We start from the raw sequence: 20,252 nt of genomic DNA, 5'->3' as shown, positions 1-20,252 counted from the left end.
CCACTTGTGTATTTGGAAAGCAAACACTGGTTGGAATTGCCGGTAATGTTGTGAGAGGTGTTTGAAGACAGCTCTAAGAGAGATCTGAGCTTGCTGAAGGTAGGCGGTCTCTTACTGAACTTCGACCCCTTTGCAGAAGAGGCTTTATTTAACGGGTTTCAGGACAAAACTCTGCTGAAGCCGGTGAGGATTGTGGGCTTAGGTGGGAATCTCCTGCTGCTAGGCAATTCTGTCTCCTGCTCTTCCTGCAGCTACATGTTGGTAAAAGCTGGCAGCCAGAGATAAGAGCGAGTGAACATGGGGAGAAGGCACTCCCCCTTCAGGAGGCCAGCCTGCACTCATCCTCGGGGTTCTGGGCTGTCAGAGTCTCATATGTTGCCATCAGTTGCTGGTAGAACCAGCACCTTGTCTCCAGACACTGATAGTCTTGGGCTAGCTTTGCCTGTTGCATTTGGTTGCCATGGCAGCAGAAAAGATGAGGAGAAATGCGAATACCTGGCAAGCAGATACAGAAACTTGACTGGTTTTCCTCTCCGGATTTTCAGACAGCATTTGTGACAGTCACAGGTAAGGGGAGAGACATGGGAATGGGGCCCTTAGTTCGCTCAGGGCCTGGTGGCAGTTTTTGGTGTGGATGTTTTGAAGGGCATTGTCAATTGGGAATGCAGTTATTGCCCACGTCTGCGGCTCTTCTCTGCTGGCCAAATATGCAGCCGTGGTGGCTTTGCTGTGTGGAAGGGAGGCTGTTGCTCAAATACAGAAGTCTCGTTTCTTCCTGTGACTTCTCTAGTCCCTTTCTTTCCCCTCTCTACACCCCGGGAATTGCTCTGATTGCCATTTAACAAACGATGTAGTCGGATGAGAAGGGTAGCTGCTTGGTAGAGCAGGCAGGAGCAGCAGGCAGGTTGGAAGGGGGCAGATTAGAATGGGAGCATCTCAGAGGTCCCTGTCTGCCTCCCATCCTGCACAGACAGTCTGGAGAGGGGAAGAGACTAGCCCAAGGCAGTCCCGCTTGGGGACTCTGATGCCAAGTTCAGGACAATGCTCTGATTGAGGGGTGAGGGCACCACTGTCAGAGCTGTCTTCATGCCAGGTGAGGGGGTGCTGTTTGGGCTCTTTGCCAGCCTGTGTTTAAGGAATTGAGGGGGACGGGGAAAGCGCATAGTGAGCTGTAGTGGAATGAGGCTGCAGTTGCTGCATGAAATCCCGTGTCAGACAGCCTCCCCCGGGTGATGGGAGTTGACAGTAAGCGTTGGTGGTGTCTCTTCATCTGGGAAGTGCCCTATGAAGGTGTGTCTGCCTGCATGGGGCAGGCAGCAACTCATTTTCTCTCCCTCCCTGCCCCCCTCCTTTCCTCCCCTGCCCCCCCATCATCCTCATTGTAGATTGTGCTCCTCAAATGTGTGCTTGTGTTTACAAGTGTACCCACTCTTGCATGCAGTCCCCCATTCACAGCCGTCACTCAGCTGAGTTCCCTTGTCTTTGAAATCCTTGAGAACAGAGTCTGAAGTTGGGGTTCCATTTATCTAGAAATTCATGGAATAACATGAAATGAGGTGTTTTTGTTTTGTTTTGTTTTGTTTTGTTTTGTTTTGTTTTGTTTTGTTTCAGTGCTGGGGATCAAATTGAGGGTCTTGTCCACATTAGACAAGTACACAATCACCCAGCCATATCCCCAGCCCAATAGAGTTCTGTTTTTCCCTAACCGGCTGACGTCCAGCCATTGCCTTGACCACTAGAAGGGAAGTCTGCCATAGTTTCTATACTTTGACTAAAAAAAAGTCGCAGGTGATGCGTTGCTAAGAAACCATTGTGGTCTGAGCTAATCATTTGGCATCTTGAGCTTTCTGGAGAGAAGTGGCTTGGTGGTAAAAATAAACTGTAGGTGGGATTTAGGTTCCGGGCCTCCAGTGGTGACACAGGAATTGTGCCGATCTCACAGCACCTCCTGGTTCTCAGAAGGTCGTCTCAATGCACAAGCTGCCTTGTGAAGAGAGGTGGTTTTCACCCCATTTAAAATGGAAACTGAGGCCCAGAGAGCTGACTTGTGGAAGAGTCAAAACACGTCGAAGCTCAGTTGAAATCTAGTTATCTCTGCTCTTGCACTTTCTGCCACCCCAGGCTCCCTGGTTTGGGGGTTGGCCTTGGGGCTGTTATAGCCAAGGTCTCACTGACCTTGGGACTTGGCACTTGGGATCTCTTTATGGCAGACCCCATCCAGTTCATTGCTTTTAACTTAATTTTAATTTTGGTTTGTTTGGTTTTGTTTCTGGACAGTTTCTCTGTATAGCCCTGGCTGTCCAGGAAATCACTTTGTAGACCAAGCTGGCCTTGAACTCACAGAGATCTGCCTGCCTCTGCCTCCTGAGTGCTGGGATTAAAGGTGTGCGCCACTACCACCCAGTTTAACTTTCATTTTTACAGTACTAGGGATTGAACCCAGGTTTTCATGTGTGGGCAAGCACCCTACCACCGAGCTACATCAAGTCCCCTTTAACTGTTTAAGATGGACTCTCACTAAGTTGCCCAGGCTTGCCAGGAACTCACCCTACAGCTTTGAACTTTCAATTCCCCTGCCTCAGACTCCCGAGTAAGCCCAGGTTTTAGAACATAGCTGCTGCTTTCGGCAAGTCATTAATTTCTCTGGGGCTGAATGTTCATATCTTCAAAGCACGAGTGATGAAACTGACTGCGTAGCCGAGAGAATTCGAGGAAAGCTCCTGGCACTTAGCTGTTCCTGATGCTCTGCCTTGTTCCCCTGCTTGCTGTACTTAGTGTAGCTGTCCCTCGGGCTTGATTGACATGTCTGTAGTGACTTGCAGAAGGACGGGGTCCTGCTGTGAAGATATGCCAGTGCTCAGAGAAAATGGCTTCCATATTTATGAGGGTTCTTGCTCTGCCCGTCAGGGTATGTGCACTTTGTCTGGAGGCAGAGGAGGTCACTTCTTCAGGGTAGAATCCAGCCCTTTCCCAGTGGGGCTTCTCCTGGCTGATTCTGTCTACTCTTCATTTCTTTTGTTTGCTTCTGACAGGAGGCAGCTGAGCTCAAAGTTTAGCTCACTGTTTTGAACTTCAGCCCACACCCCTGCAGCAAAATAATCTGCATTCATGTAGCTTAAGTGAGGGAAAGGGAGGTCTTTGTTTCAACCATCCCACTGTACTGGGAATCCAGACAGCACAGAAACCCAACAAGCAGGCTTAGAGTGAATAGGTCTTATTTAAGGACAGTAAGAGTCTGAGCATGCAGGTTCTGTGGTGTCCTTTGTAGGATGCCATGTGCCCGAGGGCATGCTGATGGGGAACTGTATGTCTTCTGGGGACATTTCTTGGGTGAAACTTACTAGTGGAGTATATCCAGGCTGAGGACTTGAGGACAGATCAGTATGTCTGCCCAGCCATACTGGCATGCTTCAGTGGGGAGCATGCCTGTCCAGTGAGCCTAGCTGAAGCAAATGGACCAGAACTCCTCTGTTGAATGACTCCCTGTTCACTCATTCTGGGTTTTCTGGCTTTTCTATTCAGGAGGCTTCATTAATACATCATGGGTGCTCCTAGGCTTAAATCAATGGGGTTAAACCACTCTAGAAGCTTTCAGGAGTGCCAATTTTTCATCCAGCTGAGAAAATTGTTTTGATACATTCTCATGTCTATTTTTGATATGAAATGGGTTACTAGTTGTGATTCTAGTAAATAACTTGTGGTCATTTTCATAGTCATCGTTTAGTATGACCCATGGTGAGGGGATCTAGCAAACATCCTCTGAAGGCCAGCCTTGTCTTGGATGTGTGTGTCTTGTTCTTTCAGAGAGCTGGGTCAGGCTGCATATAACACTGAAGGCTGTTGATTGAGTGCGGATCTTTCCTGCGGTGTGAGTAGTCAACATAGTCACCTCTCTAGGGCAGCTTTGGGGTTTTCCTTTCCTCCCCTGCCTCTCACTGTTTCTTAGAGGTCAGCGTTGTGTCTATAACCAGTCTTTCTCCCAACAAGATCTCTCTATCGCTGGCTCCTTCAGCAGGAGCTCTGTCCTCTTCTCACCAAACCTGTGACCAAGGTTTGTCTTTCTCCTCATGCTATTGGCTGAGAGAACTCCCAGCCAGCTAGCACCCATAGCCAGGTAAAATGGCCAGACTAAGGCTAAGAAATGGCAAAGCGCTGTAGCAGGAATCTTAAAAGGTCTTATTAATAAAAAACCTAACCTGGAGCCAGGTACTGGGGTCAACACTGGAAGATCAGAGAAGCAGAACAAGCCACAGCTTCCTCACCTCGCAACTCCTCAGCTGGTCCTGTTTCCTCAGACTGGAAGCCTCTGTGTCCTTATCCAAATGGATCTCAGCTGAAATGCTTCTCGAAAGAGTGAAAGTTTAACCAGGCTAGTTCCTGGTCCTCAAGCCTTATATACCTTTCTTCTTCCTGCCATTACTTCCTAATATTAAAGGCCTGAGTCACCACGCCTGGCTGTTTCCAGTGTGTCTTTGAACTCACAGAGATCCAGACAGATCTCTGCCTCTGGAATGCTAGGATTAAAGGCGTGTGTGCCACCATTTTCTGGCCTCTATATCTAGTGGCTGTTCTGTTCTCTGACCCCAGATAAGTTTATTAGGGTGCACAATATTCTGGGGAACACAATATCACCACAAAGCACTCACTCATTTAGGTTTCCTGGGCCAGCCACAAATCCATATAGTCTTTTTCTTTGTCCTGTAGAGAGGGCATGAGGGAGCTGTCATAAAGAGTGTCATGTTTATTTAAGATGATTTGGATAATTTAAAAGTGATGGGGCACTCAGGAGGCAGAATCATGCAGGTCTCTGTGAGTTTGAGGACCGCCAGGGCAGTTACACAGAGAAACCCTGTCTCAACCCTTCCCCTCCAAAAAAAGTGAAGGGGAAAATGTTTATATTAAAGTGTATGAGTGTGTGTACATTTTTTTTTTCCTTGAGACAAGGTTTCACTATGTGGCTCTAGCTGTCCCGGAACTCACCATGTAGACCCTGCTGGCTTTGAATTCACAGAGATCCACCTGCCTCTGCCTCCTGAGTGCTGGGATTAAAGGCGTGTGTCACTGTATCTTGCATGTTAAAATAGTTTAAAACATTGGGTATAAATAAGATCATGAACACATCACAGTTACAGAGGAAAACAAAACAAGCAAACAAACAAAACAATGCCCCCCCAAAATCAAAGCAATCATATCAGAAAGGACAGGCATAAATAAATGTTAAAATATTTTTGCTCTAGGTAGCAGGACTATGGGGGATCCCCCTTCTCCCTTCACCATTCAGCTTTTTCTTGTATTTTCTTTAATATCCTATAATGTTTCTATTAGTATCTCAAAGGAAAATAATTGAACTTAAGTCACAGATAAACCTTTTGTGAGGCTGGCGCTTATATCTTGAATTTGTGTGTGTGTGTGTGTGTGTGTGTGTGTGTGTGTGTGTGTGTGTGTGTCTGTGTGTGTCTGTGTCTGTGTCTGTCTGTGTGTCTGTGTCTGTGTATGTGTGTGTCTGTGCAGGTCAGAGGACAGCTAGTAGGAACTGGTTCTCTCTTTTACCCTGTGTGTCCCAGGTATTGAACTCGGGTCCTCAGACTTGGAAACAAGCGCCTTTATCCTGTCTCACCTACCCGTTGGGTCTTAGATTTCAGTGGAGAGGTATAACCACCCTAACAGGCAACCCAAGAGTTTTCCTTCCTTGTCCCTCTCTCTGGAAAGCTGGGCAGGAGCAGGTTCTGGGAAAATAGTTGATTGTCCTGCTTAGAGGAAAGATAGGACAAGACAGGCTCACAGAGCCTCTTCCCACCCCCAAACTGTGATTTTGCTACCATGGCCTCTGCCAAGGGCGAAGCCAAGCCTGGTGACATTCCCCATCTGAGCAGGGAGCAGTAACAATATTTTGGCTGGGATGGAAGCCGTGGGCAGGGCTTCTGGATGAGCCTGGCTGATATGGAGTCAGCCAGCTTGCCTGGTGGGCAGTGCGTCTGCCACTGCTGAGCATCTCATGGGGCTGACCCACTGGGAAGCTGATGCCTGCTACAGAGGAGGCATAACAGCCACACACTTCTGCAGAGAAGTCCCCTCCTGGGGCAGTCTTGGTGTGGTGACCCAGAGCACTACAAGGATCCATGTCCTTTGAGCAATGGTGGTACCTGAAGGGAGCATGGTATCTCTAGGTGAAGACTAGAATTTTTCCATCACACCCTGTAAAAGTATGTGATGTGAGACATTTTGAGCACTTTTCTTTTCAGCTTTGTCTGGCCTGAATCTTCCAACTCCATCTTTTCAGGGTCCTAGCTAAGTCCTCTGAAGTAATTTTTTCTCAACTCCTGAAGCAGGAAGCCTCAATATATTGTATGTAGTCTGCATGCTAATCACCTGCCTGGATCCTGCTGCGTATTGGAGCAGCAGACAAAATTCAGCCAAGGAACGCCATGGTTTCTGCTTCCTGCTCAGGGACAGCCTATAGACTGTGGAGCTGGCAGGGTCTTGCCATCATGCATCATGCTGTTCAAGGATGGGTACTGAGCTTGGGTGAAGTCATTTACACTTCTGTGTAGGAAAGACTGGTACAGATGTGGGCTCCTCGGAAGGCAGGTGAGAAGGATGTTCTTCCACATCTCTTTAGAGTAGTACGCCAAGCTCTGGTCCTCCCAGAGCCTCTCGGCAGGAAGTCCATGTGGCTGGGATGCTGATGGGGGAAGCACTAGGGTTCCTTACAGTGGTCTCACATGTACTTCATGACTCCCTGCTATCCACTCACGGTACTGGGGGTTAATATCTCCAGTGGCTCTATTTTGGGGCAAATGGAGTGTTCCCAGAATAGGACTCTTTGTTGAGTAGTCTATTTTGGGAGGCAAGCCCCACTGGCGTTTATGTAAGCATTCTCTGTGTATATCTGGGGGTGTGGATGTGTGCGCAAGTGATTTCTTGTTACTAATTATAAACAGCTTCTTTTGGGAGTCGGGGAAGTGGAGGTGTATGTGTGTAGGGTATGATGACTCCCTCCTTCTGTTAAGAGTATTGTGTGCCTTGAGCAGTTGCCAGGGACACCCTAGTAGGAGAATGAGTGTGGGCACCTTAGGACCACAGACAGGGAATGCGGTGCGCACCCTTTTCTGGGATGTCTGGCTGTGCTGGTGTGTCCATCTGCCATCTTTTAGTTCCCTGAAGCACAGGGACAGGTGGATTTTGTGGCCTCTGTCTACAGTCTGGGAGCAGACGGCCTCCAAAAAAATGGGACCTGAGTTGTTCTGAGGCCAAGCAACCAGCTCTAGCTTGGGACAGGTCATAGACTGGACTTCCCACTCTGCAGCTGGGCACATATTCACTGGATTCCCCTGCACCTCCCTGCAGACCACACCTACACATGTCGAAGCAAGAGAGAAACCAAAGACCGTCCAGCATGGTCAGTGAGACATCCACGGCTGGGACCACGTCCACCCTGGAGGCCAAGCCTGGACCCAAGGTGAGCCCCTGGTCACTGGGTTCTTCCTTCCCTTCTATATTTTTCCAAGCCCTTTTGTAACCAGAAGTCCATTTGATTATCACAGTTTTGTGGGGTATACCCATAAGAAATGCCCCCCCAAAATTACAGATCAGGAAATGGGGCCCAAGAGAGGTTGTGGCCCTTGTCCAAGGAAACAGGTGGTTGCTGATGGACCAAGACTGGTGTCTAGCTCCTGGAGTGCATTCTTCACTGTCCTGGCGTGTACTCAGAAAGCAACACTTCTGTTCACGTGGGCATGGCGTTAGATCCTGGCAGGTTTCCGTGACAGACAGGCTTGAGGAAGGGAAATGCCCAGAAGTTTTTGTTCAAAATGTAGGATCTCTGACTTAGACAGGTAAACTAGATTGATGGACCAAGTATTGGATACTGACAAAGTCAGGGACTGAAAAGTGGCTTCATTGCTGAATGCCAAGGCAGCAGGTCTTAACGTTAATGGGAAAATCCCTTAACTTCTCTCTGTGTGAACCAGTTGAGAAGTTTGCTGTATCCGGCCGGGGCTTGCTGTTTGACTGGGAGGGACGCTGTGACCAAGGGCCCGCAGTGAGAGAAGGTGCTGTCACTTAAAGGATGCCGGAGACACCAACAGCCCTCCTAACGCACAAGCATGTGTGTGCCCCTCTAAGTCCCTGCTGCTAGAACCGAGGTCTGCTTCTCCTAGATCGTCAAGTCCAGCAGTAAAGTGCACAGCTTTGGGAAGAGAGACCAGGCCATTCGGAGGAACCTCAATGTCCCGGTGGTGGTGAGGGGCTGGCTGCACAAGCAGGTGAGGAGGCTGTGGTGGGAGTGAGGTGGGAGAATGGATCTTGCTTGCTTCTCTCTCCTTCGGCCCGGGGAGGCTGTGAATAGCTAGAGAAACTTCTTGTTCCTGAATTTGTTTGGGGCAGGTGGGCTCTGCCCACTGTGCCCAGTGACCTGTTCATTGTCTATGAGTGAGCCGTTTGCTCAAGGGTTGCAGCTTCTCTCCCCAAAACCGCTTCACCACTTTGGCCCCTGGTGCTCTTGGTGGCCGGGGGTTGGTCAATGGGGCGTGGGGTGATAGAGATGAAGGAGAGAGGGCTGTGTTGTAGAGCCCAGGCCACAGGGGTGGAAGAGTCAGCCAGCACCTGTCTTCCTAGTGCTAGGGCCTTTGTTATCGTTTGGCTACAAATGGTATCTTTTCCTCACCTGGGGGGTATGGCTAGCTCCCTAGTGTGTGGAAATCCAAATCTGCCAAGTTCACCACTTGCTCCTTGCTCCACCCTCTCTCCAGCCACTTTTCCTGGATGTTAGTAATAAGGAGTCATCACTTACCTCTCAGGTGTGCAGGGAAGAGACCTCAGCACCATCACCTACTCCTGCTGTTCCCACATCTGCTTAGCCCATCTCTTGAGGCTGTCCTTCATCTTCATTACCCCCACACCACCCTCATTGCTTTGTCTCTGGTCTCCAGCCAGCTCCGAGCTCCTAAGTCCAGAACTATGTCTCCTGGGCCCCTTCCTTTTCTCCTTGCCGTTTCTTCATTCATTTGCTCCCCATGTCTGTGCCATGTTTTGTGGGGCTCACACAGCATGTGTGAAGAGGTAAATAGGTTCCCTCAGGAACTCATCACATGCAGAGGGAAACAAAGAAAGCATCTTTCACATCACACTGTCTGTCCCCTACCACCATCTACAAAAGCCAGTCAAACTCCAGGAGGAATGAAACCCACTTGAGGAGAGCATTTGTGAAGAGGGCTGTGCATTGTACACTGTGTAGAGGGTTCTAGAGGCCCCTTCCTGTGGAAGAGAAGTCCCAGACCCCGTCCTCTGCCTCTGGTCACATGTCTCCTTTCACAGCTCTGCTCTTTTTACTTGCATGTCTCTCTCTCTCTGAGTAATTCTCCAATCTGGCTTGCCCCGTTAAATAAGGACACTGGTTGGAAATGTGGCAGGAGAGGGAAAGGACTGTGAATAATTCTTCCCACCTCCCACCCTTTTGCTGCTCTGCTTCCATGATGGGTCTGTTCAAGAGCTTTGCAGACTCCTAGCAGAAGGAAGAGCTGTGTTCGCACAGCCCAGGAAGCTTCCCCCAGAAAGTGGCATTTGAACCATATATGGAGGATAGCTAAAGGCCTACCAGTAAAAAGGAAGCAAATCCTATCTAGACTGTAGAAATCATTTGCCAGTTTGCACATTATAGAACTGACCGTCAGATGACAACATAAAGTCAATTTGGTTTTGGTACTTTAGTATGTGTTGGGGGATGGGAATGCATGGCAAACCAGCCCCATGTCATGTTTAGGGTTGGAAACTGTTCTTCTGTTTTATTTCAAGCCTATCAAAAGCTTCTGAGTAGGAAAAGACTTTATGTGTATGAATATTTTGCTTGCATGTATGTATGTGTACCATGCTCATAGTGTCCATGGAAGCCAGAAAAGGGCATCTCATCCCTTAAAACTGGAGTTACAGACAGTTATGAGCTATCACGTGATTCTGAGACCTGAACTCAGGTCCCCTGCAGGAGCAGCAGGTGCTCTTGACCACTAAGCTATCTCTCCAGCTTCAAGGAAAGGTGTTTAACCAGCTAAACCCAACCTCTGAGAGTCTCCTAGGCGTTGGAGAAACTGGCATCTAACGTTGCTATTTTCCTTGTGACCAAGTTTTTTTTTTTTGTTTGTTTTGTTTTGTTGTTGTTGTTGTTTGTTTTTTTTTGGTTTGTTTTCAACTTCTATTATGACAAAATTTGATTGCAAAGAGAATTCACACCTTTACATTGTCTGGAAAGAAAATAACAAATCCAGTCCTGTGGTAGAGAATGGAATTGGTTAGCTGAGAGCTTTATTTCAATTACCTAACTTAAAATTATTCAATACTATGTAATTTCACTTTCTAATCAGAATGAGTGAAGATATTTTATGGCCTAGATCCTAAAACAAAACCAAAACACTTCATTTTTAATAGTTATCAGTAGTTAACTTCTATTTTTGTACTTTCCTTTCTAGAAGTAAATGGGTTATAATAATTTGTTCCTAGGAGACCAGAAAACCTTACTTCCTGCGATAAACCATCAGTGAGTTGAAGTTAATGTCTATTTAAAGAGAAGCTATTCAGTAAGATACTCATTGAAAGAGGGAGGAAATCTAAGCCATCAGTTAGTCTAAGTTTAATGTCCTGGTCAAAGAATAGCTATTCAATAAGATGTTCATTGGTTTATTGAAGAGGAGAGAATATGGGGGCCAGATATGCGGCTCAGTTGGTGGAGTGCATGCAGGCCAAGCACAAGTCCTGGACCGGATCACAGGACCACGTAAACCATGAGTGGTGTGAACAGCACACCGATAATCCCAACACTCGGCAGGTGGAATTGAAGGATTAGAAGTTCAATGTCAGCATTTGAGGCCAACCTGGGCTACATGAGACCATCTCATTACAAACAAAATAAAAGAGCAAAAGAAAATGAAAGAGGCGTAGTGTCACATGTCTTTAATCCTAGCACTCAGGAAGCAGAAGCAAGTGGATCTGAGTCTGAGGCCAGCTTGATCTACAGAATGAGTTCATGGACAGCCAGGGTTATACAGGGAAACCCGAGAGAGAGAGAGAGAGAGAGAGAGAGAGAGAGAGAGAGAGAGAGAGAGAGAGAGAGAGAGAGAGAGAGAGAGAGAGAGAGCTGAAAAGTTGGCTCACTGGGTAAGAGCACATACTACTCTTGCAGAGGATCTGAGGTCAGTTCTTAGCACCCATATCAGTGACTCACAATGGCCTATAACTCTAACTCCAGGGGCTCTGACACCCCTGTGGATGGACACATACATACACATGCACATACAGATGGGGGTTTTAAATACATTTAAATGTGTAAATTTATTTTAAGTGCATGGGCATCTTTCCTGCATGTATATTTGTGCACCATGTGCATACCTGGTACCTGTGGAGACGAGAAAAGGATGTTAGATCCCCTGAGACTCCAATTACAGGTGGTTGTGAGTTGCCATCTGGGTTCTAGAAATTGAGCCTAGGTCCTCTGGAAGAGCAATTGCTACTCTTAACTGCTGAGCCATCTCTCTAGCCCCCAAAATCCATCTTAAAAAAATAACAATGTAAAAGAGTGGCTGTGGGCAGTCCTGGCTCCGGGAGCAGTTTTACATGAGTGGAGGGTGGAGTGGAATAGGCTGCCCTGACTGATTGTCTGTGCTTTGCAGGACAGCTCCGGGATGAGGCTGTGGAAAAGACGGTGGTTTGTGCTCGCTGATTACTGTTTGTTTTATTATAAAGGTGAGCTGGCGTCTCAGAGCACCAAGAGTTCTTTGTGCTAGAGAGACTGGTGAGGGAGTCCAAATGGGAGCTTTCTCAAATCTCGTTGCTGGAGCAGTGGCCTGAGCTAACTGTTGCCTGTTGCCTTGCAAGAATGTTATCTGGTGTGTATGGCTGGTGACTTCAGCTTTACCCATCCAGGCCCCAGAAGTTCAAGCTGTTGAATCCAAGTAAGAGTCAGTTATGGTCTCGAGACCCAGAGTCACATGGGTTTTGCCCCAGTTGGACGTAGGTTACCTTGGAGGCCCCTGGGGAGCTGGAGGCAGTGGAATCACCGTGTCTGGGTGTCTCCTGTGGCACTGGACAGGGCACTCGAGCATGTATGGAGCTCAGTATAAAGCCAGGGACTAGGCAGTGTGGAATCTCAGACTACAGAAGAGAAGGACAAGTGTAGACTCTGCTGAGTGCTTCTGAAGACACCGAAGTCCATGGGTTCCTCAGGGGAGATAGCAAGTGCTTGTCTGGGAATTCTGGGAAGTTGTTTCAGAAGACTTAGGATTTGCATTTGACTTTTAAGGGTGGATAGTGCTTTGTCTTCATGGGAGGAGAAGACACACTTGAGGAAAGTTCTAGATGCAGAAGGAGGTGGAAGGACAGACACATCTGTGTGGGCTGGATGAAGCTTGCATAGGGATTATCCTAGGAGATGAGACTGAAGGGGGGGAGGTGGGCAGATGCAAGGGCTGTCACAAAAGCGCGGGCACGTGGGGCTTGGTGTCGTGTCTGGTGGGGAGGCATGTGTGTCTCAGTGGAAGAGCAGCAGGCTAATTCTTCACTCTGCAGTGATGGGTGGCTGGTGAGTGAAGGGGAGGAAGGGTAGAACGGAAGTGCAGTTATTGTCTCTGCTCCACAGCACGTGGCAGGGTGGGCTGACAGTGCTCTCTGCCCTCGGGGAAAGTGCCCACAGGCCTCACTTCTGTGGCCCCGTTAGTGCAGAGGTGCTGGTAAGCATTTGGTACGAGGGAAGGAGACAGTGCAGGCTGCGGAGATGCGGCCTGGACAGGATTCCCAGATGTTGTTCTCATGTGTTTTTCCATCCAAAGACAGCCGAGAAGAAGCAGTTCTCGGGAGCATCCCTCTGCCCAGCTACGTCATCTCCCCTGTGGCCCCGGAGGATCGGATAAGCCGCAAGTACTCCTTTAAGGTATTGTCCTTCTTCAGTCAGTCAGTCATCTTAAGAAACAGTGTTCTCAGGAACACCTTCATGGACGCAGCTGCCTTGGGGGAGTGGGAAAGGAAGTTAGGAGGCTAGAGTCTCAGACTCAGGCTAACAAGGTGTAAATGACTTAAGAACAAAATCATGGCCAGGCATGGTGGGCCCACACCTGTCATCCCAGCCTGGTCTGGTCTACATAGCCTATTGATGTACTGGAGCCACTATCTTTTTTTTTTTTTATTAGTATTTAATTTTTCTTTACAAAAAAAAAAAAAAAAAAAGGTCATCACCCCAGTCGTGAAGTTCAGCTCTTCTAATCCATAGCCTAGGAACTGCTCTGAAATCATTTTGTTCAGTGGCTTCTAAGTCTTCCCTTTTCTGTTGCTGTGATAGACACCATGACCAGAAACACGTTATGGAGGAAGGGGTTTGTTTTGGGTTACAGTTCCGGAGGGATGAGTTTTTCGGGGCAGGGAGGTGTGGCAGGCAGGGCAGCAGAAGTGGAAGCCAAGGGCTCACATTTAAACTGTGAGCACAAACCAGAGACGGGGAACTGGCGGTAGCCCCAGGTTTTTAATCTCAAAGCCCGCCCCCAGGAGCTTTCTTCCTCCAGCAAGGCTACACCACCTGAACCTCATCAGATAGCAGCACTTTGGAGCTAAGTGTTCAAATACCGGAACCCATGGGGCATGCTTTTCATTCAAACTGCCACATTGGGGTTGAGTATCACCGGGTAAATCACTGGGGACCAGGAGAGGCAGCCTGTGGAGTGGCTGTGTGCAGTTTACCTTCACACTTCATGGTAGGGTGTGAGATAGATGCCCACGTGTCCTCACACCTCCTCTGTACTTCAGCCAGTGGTCTCTCCAAGATCTGATCACATCCTTTTGCAGCCCCAGCTTGGCTCCCTCAGTAGCTTTTCATTGATTTTTAACTGAACACAAACCCCTAATGTGACCTGCAAGGCCCGAGGACCCCGCCCTGGCAACATGTACCACCCTTCCCTTTGCTCCCCTGAGGCGGCCATGCTGGCCTCACCTGTGAAGATGTACACTAAGTGATTTTGCTTCTGGGCGTCTGAGAGTCTTTTCTCCTTATCCAGGAGTTGCCTGTCAGGAGGAAGGCAGCTTGAATGTCAATTCTCAGAATGAGTCCGTCAGGTGGTGTTCCCCTTTCCCCTCTTCCACAGCACCCCAAACTGTGCGTGTGGGGTGTGTGTGTGTGTGTGTGTGTGTGTGTGTGTGTGTGTGTGTGTGTGGTGGCTACAGTAAGTATGCACGTGTCCACATCTAGAGGTCAGACCAGGACCACAGGTGTCTTTCTTTCTCCATATTGTTTGAGACAGGGTCTCTCACTGAACCAGAAGTGCACCATTTTGACCAGGGTAGTGTCTAGTGAGCTCTGGGATCCACTTGTCTCTGCCCCCAATGCCCGACAGTGGGGTTATAGATAGAGCCATGTGTGGCTTTCTGTGGGTTCTAGGCATTCAGGTCCTCATGCCTGCAGAACAAGTGTTTTGCCCACCGAGCCATCCCTGCAGCCCCTGAACCTCTTGATAGCACCTGCGACAGTGGTAGTTACACTGCAGCACTCATCCACGGGCGTTTGTGAGTGGCCGTGGCCTCGTGTAAGGTTATCCTTCTGCCTTCTAGTACAGTGCTTCCCACATGATAAACACTCAATAGATGGTGAATTATTGTGGGGGAAGTACACTTGAGAATCTGTCAGTCAGTTGGTGGCCTTTGCATGCTCCTTTATTACCTACATAGATTCTTGCTGCCCTGAAATCTGATCTTGGAGTTTGAGGAGGGAGGATCTGGGCTTCCTTCTTAGTATCGTGTTAGCACAGCCGTGTTCTGGGGCAGGTTGTTTCTGAGGTAGATGCTCCCTCACTCTCATCCTAGTTTCCTTCCGGTGTAGTCTGGTTTCTGTTCAGTCATGCAAAGTTGCCTTATAGGGTTGTGCTAGCTGAGGAACGTGGAGCTGAGGGGAAGGGACCATCCCCAGGGCCTCTTGCTGGACCATGGATACCTCCTCAGGCCCAGAGCACTTTGAGTTTAGGTCTCTAGGCCAGATTCAGAGGAGCTTGTATCTTCATTCCCTTTACAGTCAGAGCATCTGATTGCCTCAGCACAGGCAGAGCACAGCTGGGAACCTGGTCTTCAGGTGAGCAGCTAGGTACAAGCCTGCTGGCGGTGACTAGAGAACAAGGCTCTGTGCTCATGCATGACTCCTGTGGTGGCTGCATGCTTCAAGTGTGTCCTAGGCTAATTGCTGGACAAGGCTGCCTCTCAGGATGCTTGTAGCGCAGGGACTTGCCCTTTTGAAGGCTGCACTGGAGACCTTCCTGCATTTGCATCTGATGGGCTAGTGACTACCCCAGAACCCTCTGTGGTGTGCAGAGAATCTTGGCCTCATGGTCCAGGAGAACCTGTCTAAGGAATTCTGCTGGTATATGGGAGGGCACGCACGAGTCTCTTCTTGTTCTTATTGCTGTAGCTCCTGCTTGCTAAAACAGAGGGGACCAAAAAGGACACCTAAGACATTCCAAGTGGGGATATGAGGTTTCTTCTGCCACTGTGGAGACCTTGGCTGCAGGCAAAGTCTGCCCAGTGTCCCTAGGCACGGTTAGGTAGACTCAGACATATTAATGGGAGAAATGGGCCCATAGTTCATGTACACTGTGGGACTTGGATGTTGAGTATGGAGGGAAGTAAATGCTAAAGGTTTCTCGGGGAGGATTTGTCCATCCATACTGAAAGCATGCCACTCCCCAGCTTATAAGTGCTTCCTCTGACTGGTCACTGGAAGGGTCTGCCTAGATCCCATTACAGAATTACCTGCATTTTTCTATAGGGCCTGTGAGCATTACACAGAGAAGCCTGGGCTGGGAGTTAGACTGAGGTTCCAACCCTTCACTCACATTCATTCATTCAGCCAATAGTGAGCACGTACCATATGCCGGGCTGGGTATGTGGTGGTGAGCAAAACAGGAAGTTTCCTTTTCATGTGAAGTTTGTAAAAGAAGCAGCACTGGTGATGGTAAGTGCTCTAAGAACCTCTTCCAGATGTGGTGTGTGGGAGAGTAACTGAGCCTTTCAGATCCATTTGCCTCATCTGCAAAACAGGTCTGTCCTAGCCTCTCCAGGCTGCTGGGATTAAAAGGAGACTAAAATTGTGGGCAGGAGCCACAGCATGGGTACTTTCACGATTTTCCCTTTTCTACAGCATCTTCCTGTGTAGATGGGGTGAGGTTTTAACTGTTAGGTTAAGAGGCAGGCCACTGCCTTCTCAGGCTCAGGATATGGTGGTGTTTCCAACTGGAAGCTCTCAGAGTCACTGCTCTTTCTAGGCTTCCCACAGTGTATAGCCTTGAGGGGCCAAATGCAGCAGCACTGCAGAATTCCAGTCAGATGTTGGTCAGCTCTGCCCAGATCCACGGTGTCTTTAAAAGGCAGTAGCTGCTGCTTTAGGAACACAGCACGTTTCATGCCAGTCAAAGCCCAGGAAACTGAGCCACTTCTGTCTCGGAGTCTGGCAATCTAAGAACGTGGCATCTGGGCTGTGACAGCCTTCAGATGTGAAGACAAACTGGCCGCCACTGGGTTCAGATAGCGGGAACACAGCCGAAGCTCCCCCTCTTTCTTGCTCCCCAAGAGAAGGCGTGCTAACCTGTCTGTCCTCCTGCTACAGGCTGTGCACACAGGAATGAGGGCGCTCATCTACGGCACCACCACAGCGGGCTCCCCGGCTGAGCACTCGGGCATGAGAACCTACTACTTCAGCGCTGACACCCTGGAGGACATGAACGCCTGGGTCAGGGCCATGAACCAGGCTGCGCAGGTGCTGTCTCGGTCGTCACTGAAGAGGTCAGTCCTGGTGGAGGGTGCCCAGGGCGGGGCTAGAAAACTTCCATAGAGCTTCAGTTCCGCTCTTCGTGCTGTGTTCAGGATGGCCAGCTCTCTCAAGTGCATTCTAGAACAAGTGCTTCTAGGAGAATGTGCAAATGCTAGCACATGTAGCTTGCCAGGCCAGAAGCTCCTCTAGCCAGCCTCTAATGCCTTGGTGCCTGTGCCATGGCTGCTTAGGATACACATCCATGGAACCCGGCGTATGTGTGTTCTCAGATTTTCTTATTTGTGGTAGAAGGGATAGAGATATTCCAAATCACATTCCCAGGTAGTCTCTGTTAGGTTAACTGATATCCTTTAAAATAACTTTCTGTTTATGGCATAGATATATACAGATATATGCAGGTTTCTTTCTTACCTTTAAAAAATCATTTTATTTGTTTGTTTGTTTATTGATTGATTTAGTGTGTGTGTGTGTGTGTGTGTGTGTGTGTACTGATGCCATGGCACCACTTTGGAGGTCAGAGGACAACTTTTGGAAGTTTGTTCTCTCCTTCCATGATGAGCATCCCAGGAATTGAACTCAGGTTGTCAGGACTGGTAACAAGCACCGTACTCATTGGACCATCTTTCTTGTCATTTTAAAGCATAAACAAGAACATCCATATTATTTAATACCGGTAGGCATAGATCACTATATCAGTCTTTATTCTGCTGTTATAAAAAAATACCCAAGTCTGAGTAATATATAAAGAAGAGAGTTTTACTCACCTCACAGTTTTGGAGGCTGACGTGTAAGTGACGTGGTTTGGAATCTGCCATGGGCACCCTTACACACACCACTTATATTGTATCAAAGGAAGTGCCACCATGATGGGAGTTCCTGAAGAGGGAGACCAGTATCAGTCACTTTTGCTGCAGCATCTGCAATGGCCTAATTGCCTTGACCTGGCACTAAGCCCCGCCCTTTACTCCAATCACATTTGAGACCAGACTTCCAATCCGTGAACTTCTGGGATGAAGACCTCATCCAAACTCTGGTAACTGTTTAATTTGTCACCAGTGTGACGTCCACTGTGTGGTGTCCATCATGTGGCTGTGCTGTTGTGTCTTCAGACATGTGCCGGCTCTGAAGCATGTTTCCGAATGCTATTCTTAGAAATAGTCCTGTATCAAAACCCCTCCACCAACTCTTCACACTGAGCTCTTCAGATTGCTGGGTCAAAATATCACCCCTTTTTATTTTATGTAACCCCACCAAATTGTTCCTTAAACAGAAAAGTGTGTTCCACTCGTGAGCATTGGCCCACAACGTCTTCACTAGTGGTTGATCTTATCAGTCTTTGGAGTTTACTGATCTGCTGTGGTTTTTTTTTTTTTTTTTTTTTTTGGTTTTTCGAGACAGGGTTTCTCTGTGTAGCTTTGCGCCTTTCCTGGAACTCGCTTTGGAGACCAGGCTGGCCTCAAACTCACAGAGATCCACCTGGCTCTGCCTCCCGAGTGCTGGAATTAAAGGCGTGCACCACCACCGCCCGGCTGTTTGTTTGTTTTTTTAAACACAGCATCTCATTTTATAACTCAGACTGTTTGAAGTCACAGTAGTCTTCCTGCCTCAGCCTCCAAAGTACAGAGATCACAGACATGAGCCACTGGACTCAGTAGCGTCTGGTTATGTTAATGCTGTGTCCCCATGGTGAGTAAAGACAAGCAGAGAATGCTATTGGCTATAACAGAAGAGCGCTCTGACAGAAAGCGCCACATGCCCAGAACTTTTGGAGATTAATTACTTCAAGATTTGGACATCTCTATTCTACCAATGAATTACAGTTGATACCTGGTTTTGCAAGGGTTTCTTGTCTTAAGCATTTTCTCTGAAAATTACACCCTTTTTTGCTCCCAACAAACTTATAAAATTCCATCATATTTGCTTAAGTTTCCTTCCCTTTCAAAAGTTGGAAAAACTCTTGCCTTCTGAGTCAGAATAAAGACATGGTACCGTTTTTTCCCTTAACTACCTGGGAGATGAAATGAACTGTTCTGGGTTTCTAGAATAAGATGCTCAGATGTTGGCTTAGTAACAGTGTTTTGTCAGGTAGGACAGAGTCTTCTCTCTCCTCCAGTCTGGTGGTCCCTCCCATTAGTGGTTATGCCCCCCACCTCTGCAGCAGCCTCCTGTCTCGTAGTTCTCACCCAGATCTCCTGTCCTGTACTGTGTTTAGGAATGGTGGCATCTCTCAGTACTGTTGATTGCAGGTGCCTCTGAGGGGATGGGGATCATTGCCTCAGGTCCCTCAAGAGTTCAAGATACACCTAGCCCTCGAGCAGCTGGTTTGGGGCTCAGAGACTGTCATTGTCTCAGGCTCTGGGCTGGGCAGGTCCTGGGAACATCTGGATCTGAGGGTGAGGGGCTTGTAGCACTCTTCAGCTCTGGCCATCCTGTTTGAAGCCCAGCAGCGGAGCCAGGGTCTTGCCCGAGAAGCACTGAGATGCACCCTCAGGCTGACCTCAGCCACACCGAGGCTCTCCAGCATCCATGGTGGCCAGAGAAGACACTCGATGATGCCACTGGCCCTTCAAAACACACGCCTCACTCCCAGGACAAAAGTGGAGTCCTGTGGGCCACAGAGACTGAAAGCAGAGCGTTTGTCCCATGGGAAGGCTGAAGGTATCAGGCTGAGGCCCTGGAATGGCTGTTTGGGATGAGTAGCAGAATACCAGTAGCCATCACCTAGACTGGCCAATGCACCCCTTGTTGTATGTAGTTTTATCTTTTTTATTTTTATTTTATTTTGTGTGTATGGATATTTGCCTGTATGTATGTATGTCTGTGTATGCCTGGCGCCCACTGGAATTAGCAGAAGATGTTGGATTCCCTGGAACTGGAGCTATAGATGGTTGTGAGCTGCCTTGTGGGTGCTGAGCATCGAATCCAGGTCCTCTGGAAGAGCAGCCAGTGCCCCTAACTTCTGAGCCATCTCTCCAGACCCCTGCCCAGCCCACCCTCCATTCCTATTGTCTTGACCACCTCCTCCCAGGACTTGGTCTCTGCAGCCTGTCAGATGTGGGTTCAGATTCTAGCTCCCTTCCCTACCCACCCCCATCACTGTGTGAGAATTACTTGTATTTTTCACATGGCAGTTTCTCACAGTTCTTAAGCCCTCCCAAGGATTAAACACGGTTACTTAGCGAGGAGTCTGAGATGCAGTCAGTACTCCATGTCAGATACGCTGGCTTCTGTAGCTCCTGGCATAGTAACACCATCCGCCCTTTTTTTTCTATGCACCCTTCCAGTTTCAACTGTGAGTGTCTGAGAGAATCACACTCTCTTCTTTGCCAGTGTATCTCCTAGCAGTGCGCTTAGCTCAGCCCCAGCTCCCCGAAGCCCTCCCTCTTCCTCTAGCCTTCTCCCAGGGAATTCCTTTTTACACCTCCTTGGCTGCACCTGATTTTCATCATCTTGTTTCCTACACAAGTGT

General features: G+C 48.5%; 1 protein-coding gene across 22 annotated transcripts in view; it reads left to right on the top strand.

The window, feature by feature from the left end:
- The window catches only part of Plekha7 (pleckstrin homology domain containing A7), a 191,148-nt gene that overhangs the window by 122,269 nt on the left and 48,627 nt on the right, over positions 1 to 20,252 (top strand). For 21 of the 22 annotated variants that reach the window (XR_006074700.2, XR_013044320.1, XR_013044321.1 and 18 more), the window contains 5 exons: positions 7,348 to 7,459; positions 8,160 to 8,264; positions 11,658 to 11,730; positions 12,813 to 12,913; positions 16,619 to 16,794. Coding sequence is in view for 19 of the 22 variants with exons in the window: in XM_015997366.3 (XP_015852852.1) it covers positions 7,348 to 7,459; positions 8,160 to 8,264; positions 11,658 to 11,730; positions 12,813 to 12,913; positions 16,619 to 16,794 (567 nt within the window). In the remaining 3 variants the exon portion in view is untranslated. Of the gene's footprint in view, positions 1 to 443; positions 568 to 7,347; positions 7,460 to 8,159; positions 8,265 to 11,657; positions 11,731 to 12,812; positions 12,914 to 16,618; positions 16,795 to 20,252 lie in introns of those variants that run through there. The other variant, XM_015997370.3, reaches the window with a different exon arrangement.

The sequence above is a fragment of the Peromyscus maniculatus genome, chromosome 1, assembly GCF_049852395.1.
Source record: "Peromyscus maniculatus bairdii isolate BWxNUB_F1_BW_parent chromosome 1, HU_Pman_BW_mat_3.1, whole genome shotgun sequence".
Classification (NCBI taxonomy): domain Eukaryota; kingdom Metazoa; phylum Chordata; class Mammalia; order Rodentia; family Cricetidae; genus Peromyscus; species Peromyscus maniculatus.
This window is presented reverse-complemented; position numbering and strand designations above follow the sequence as displayed.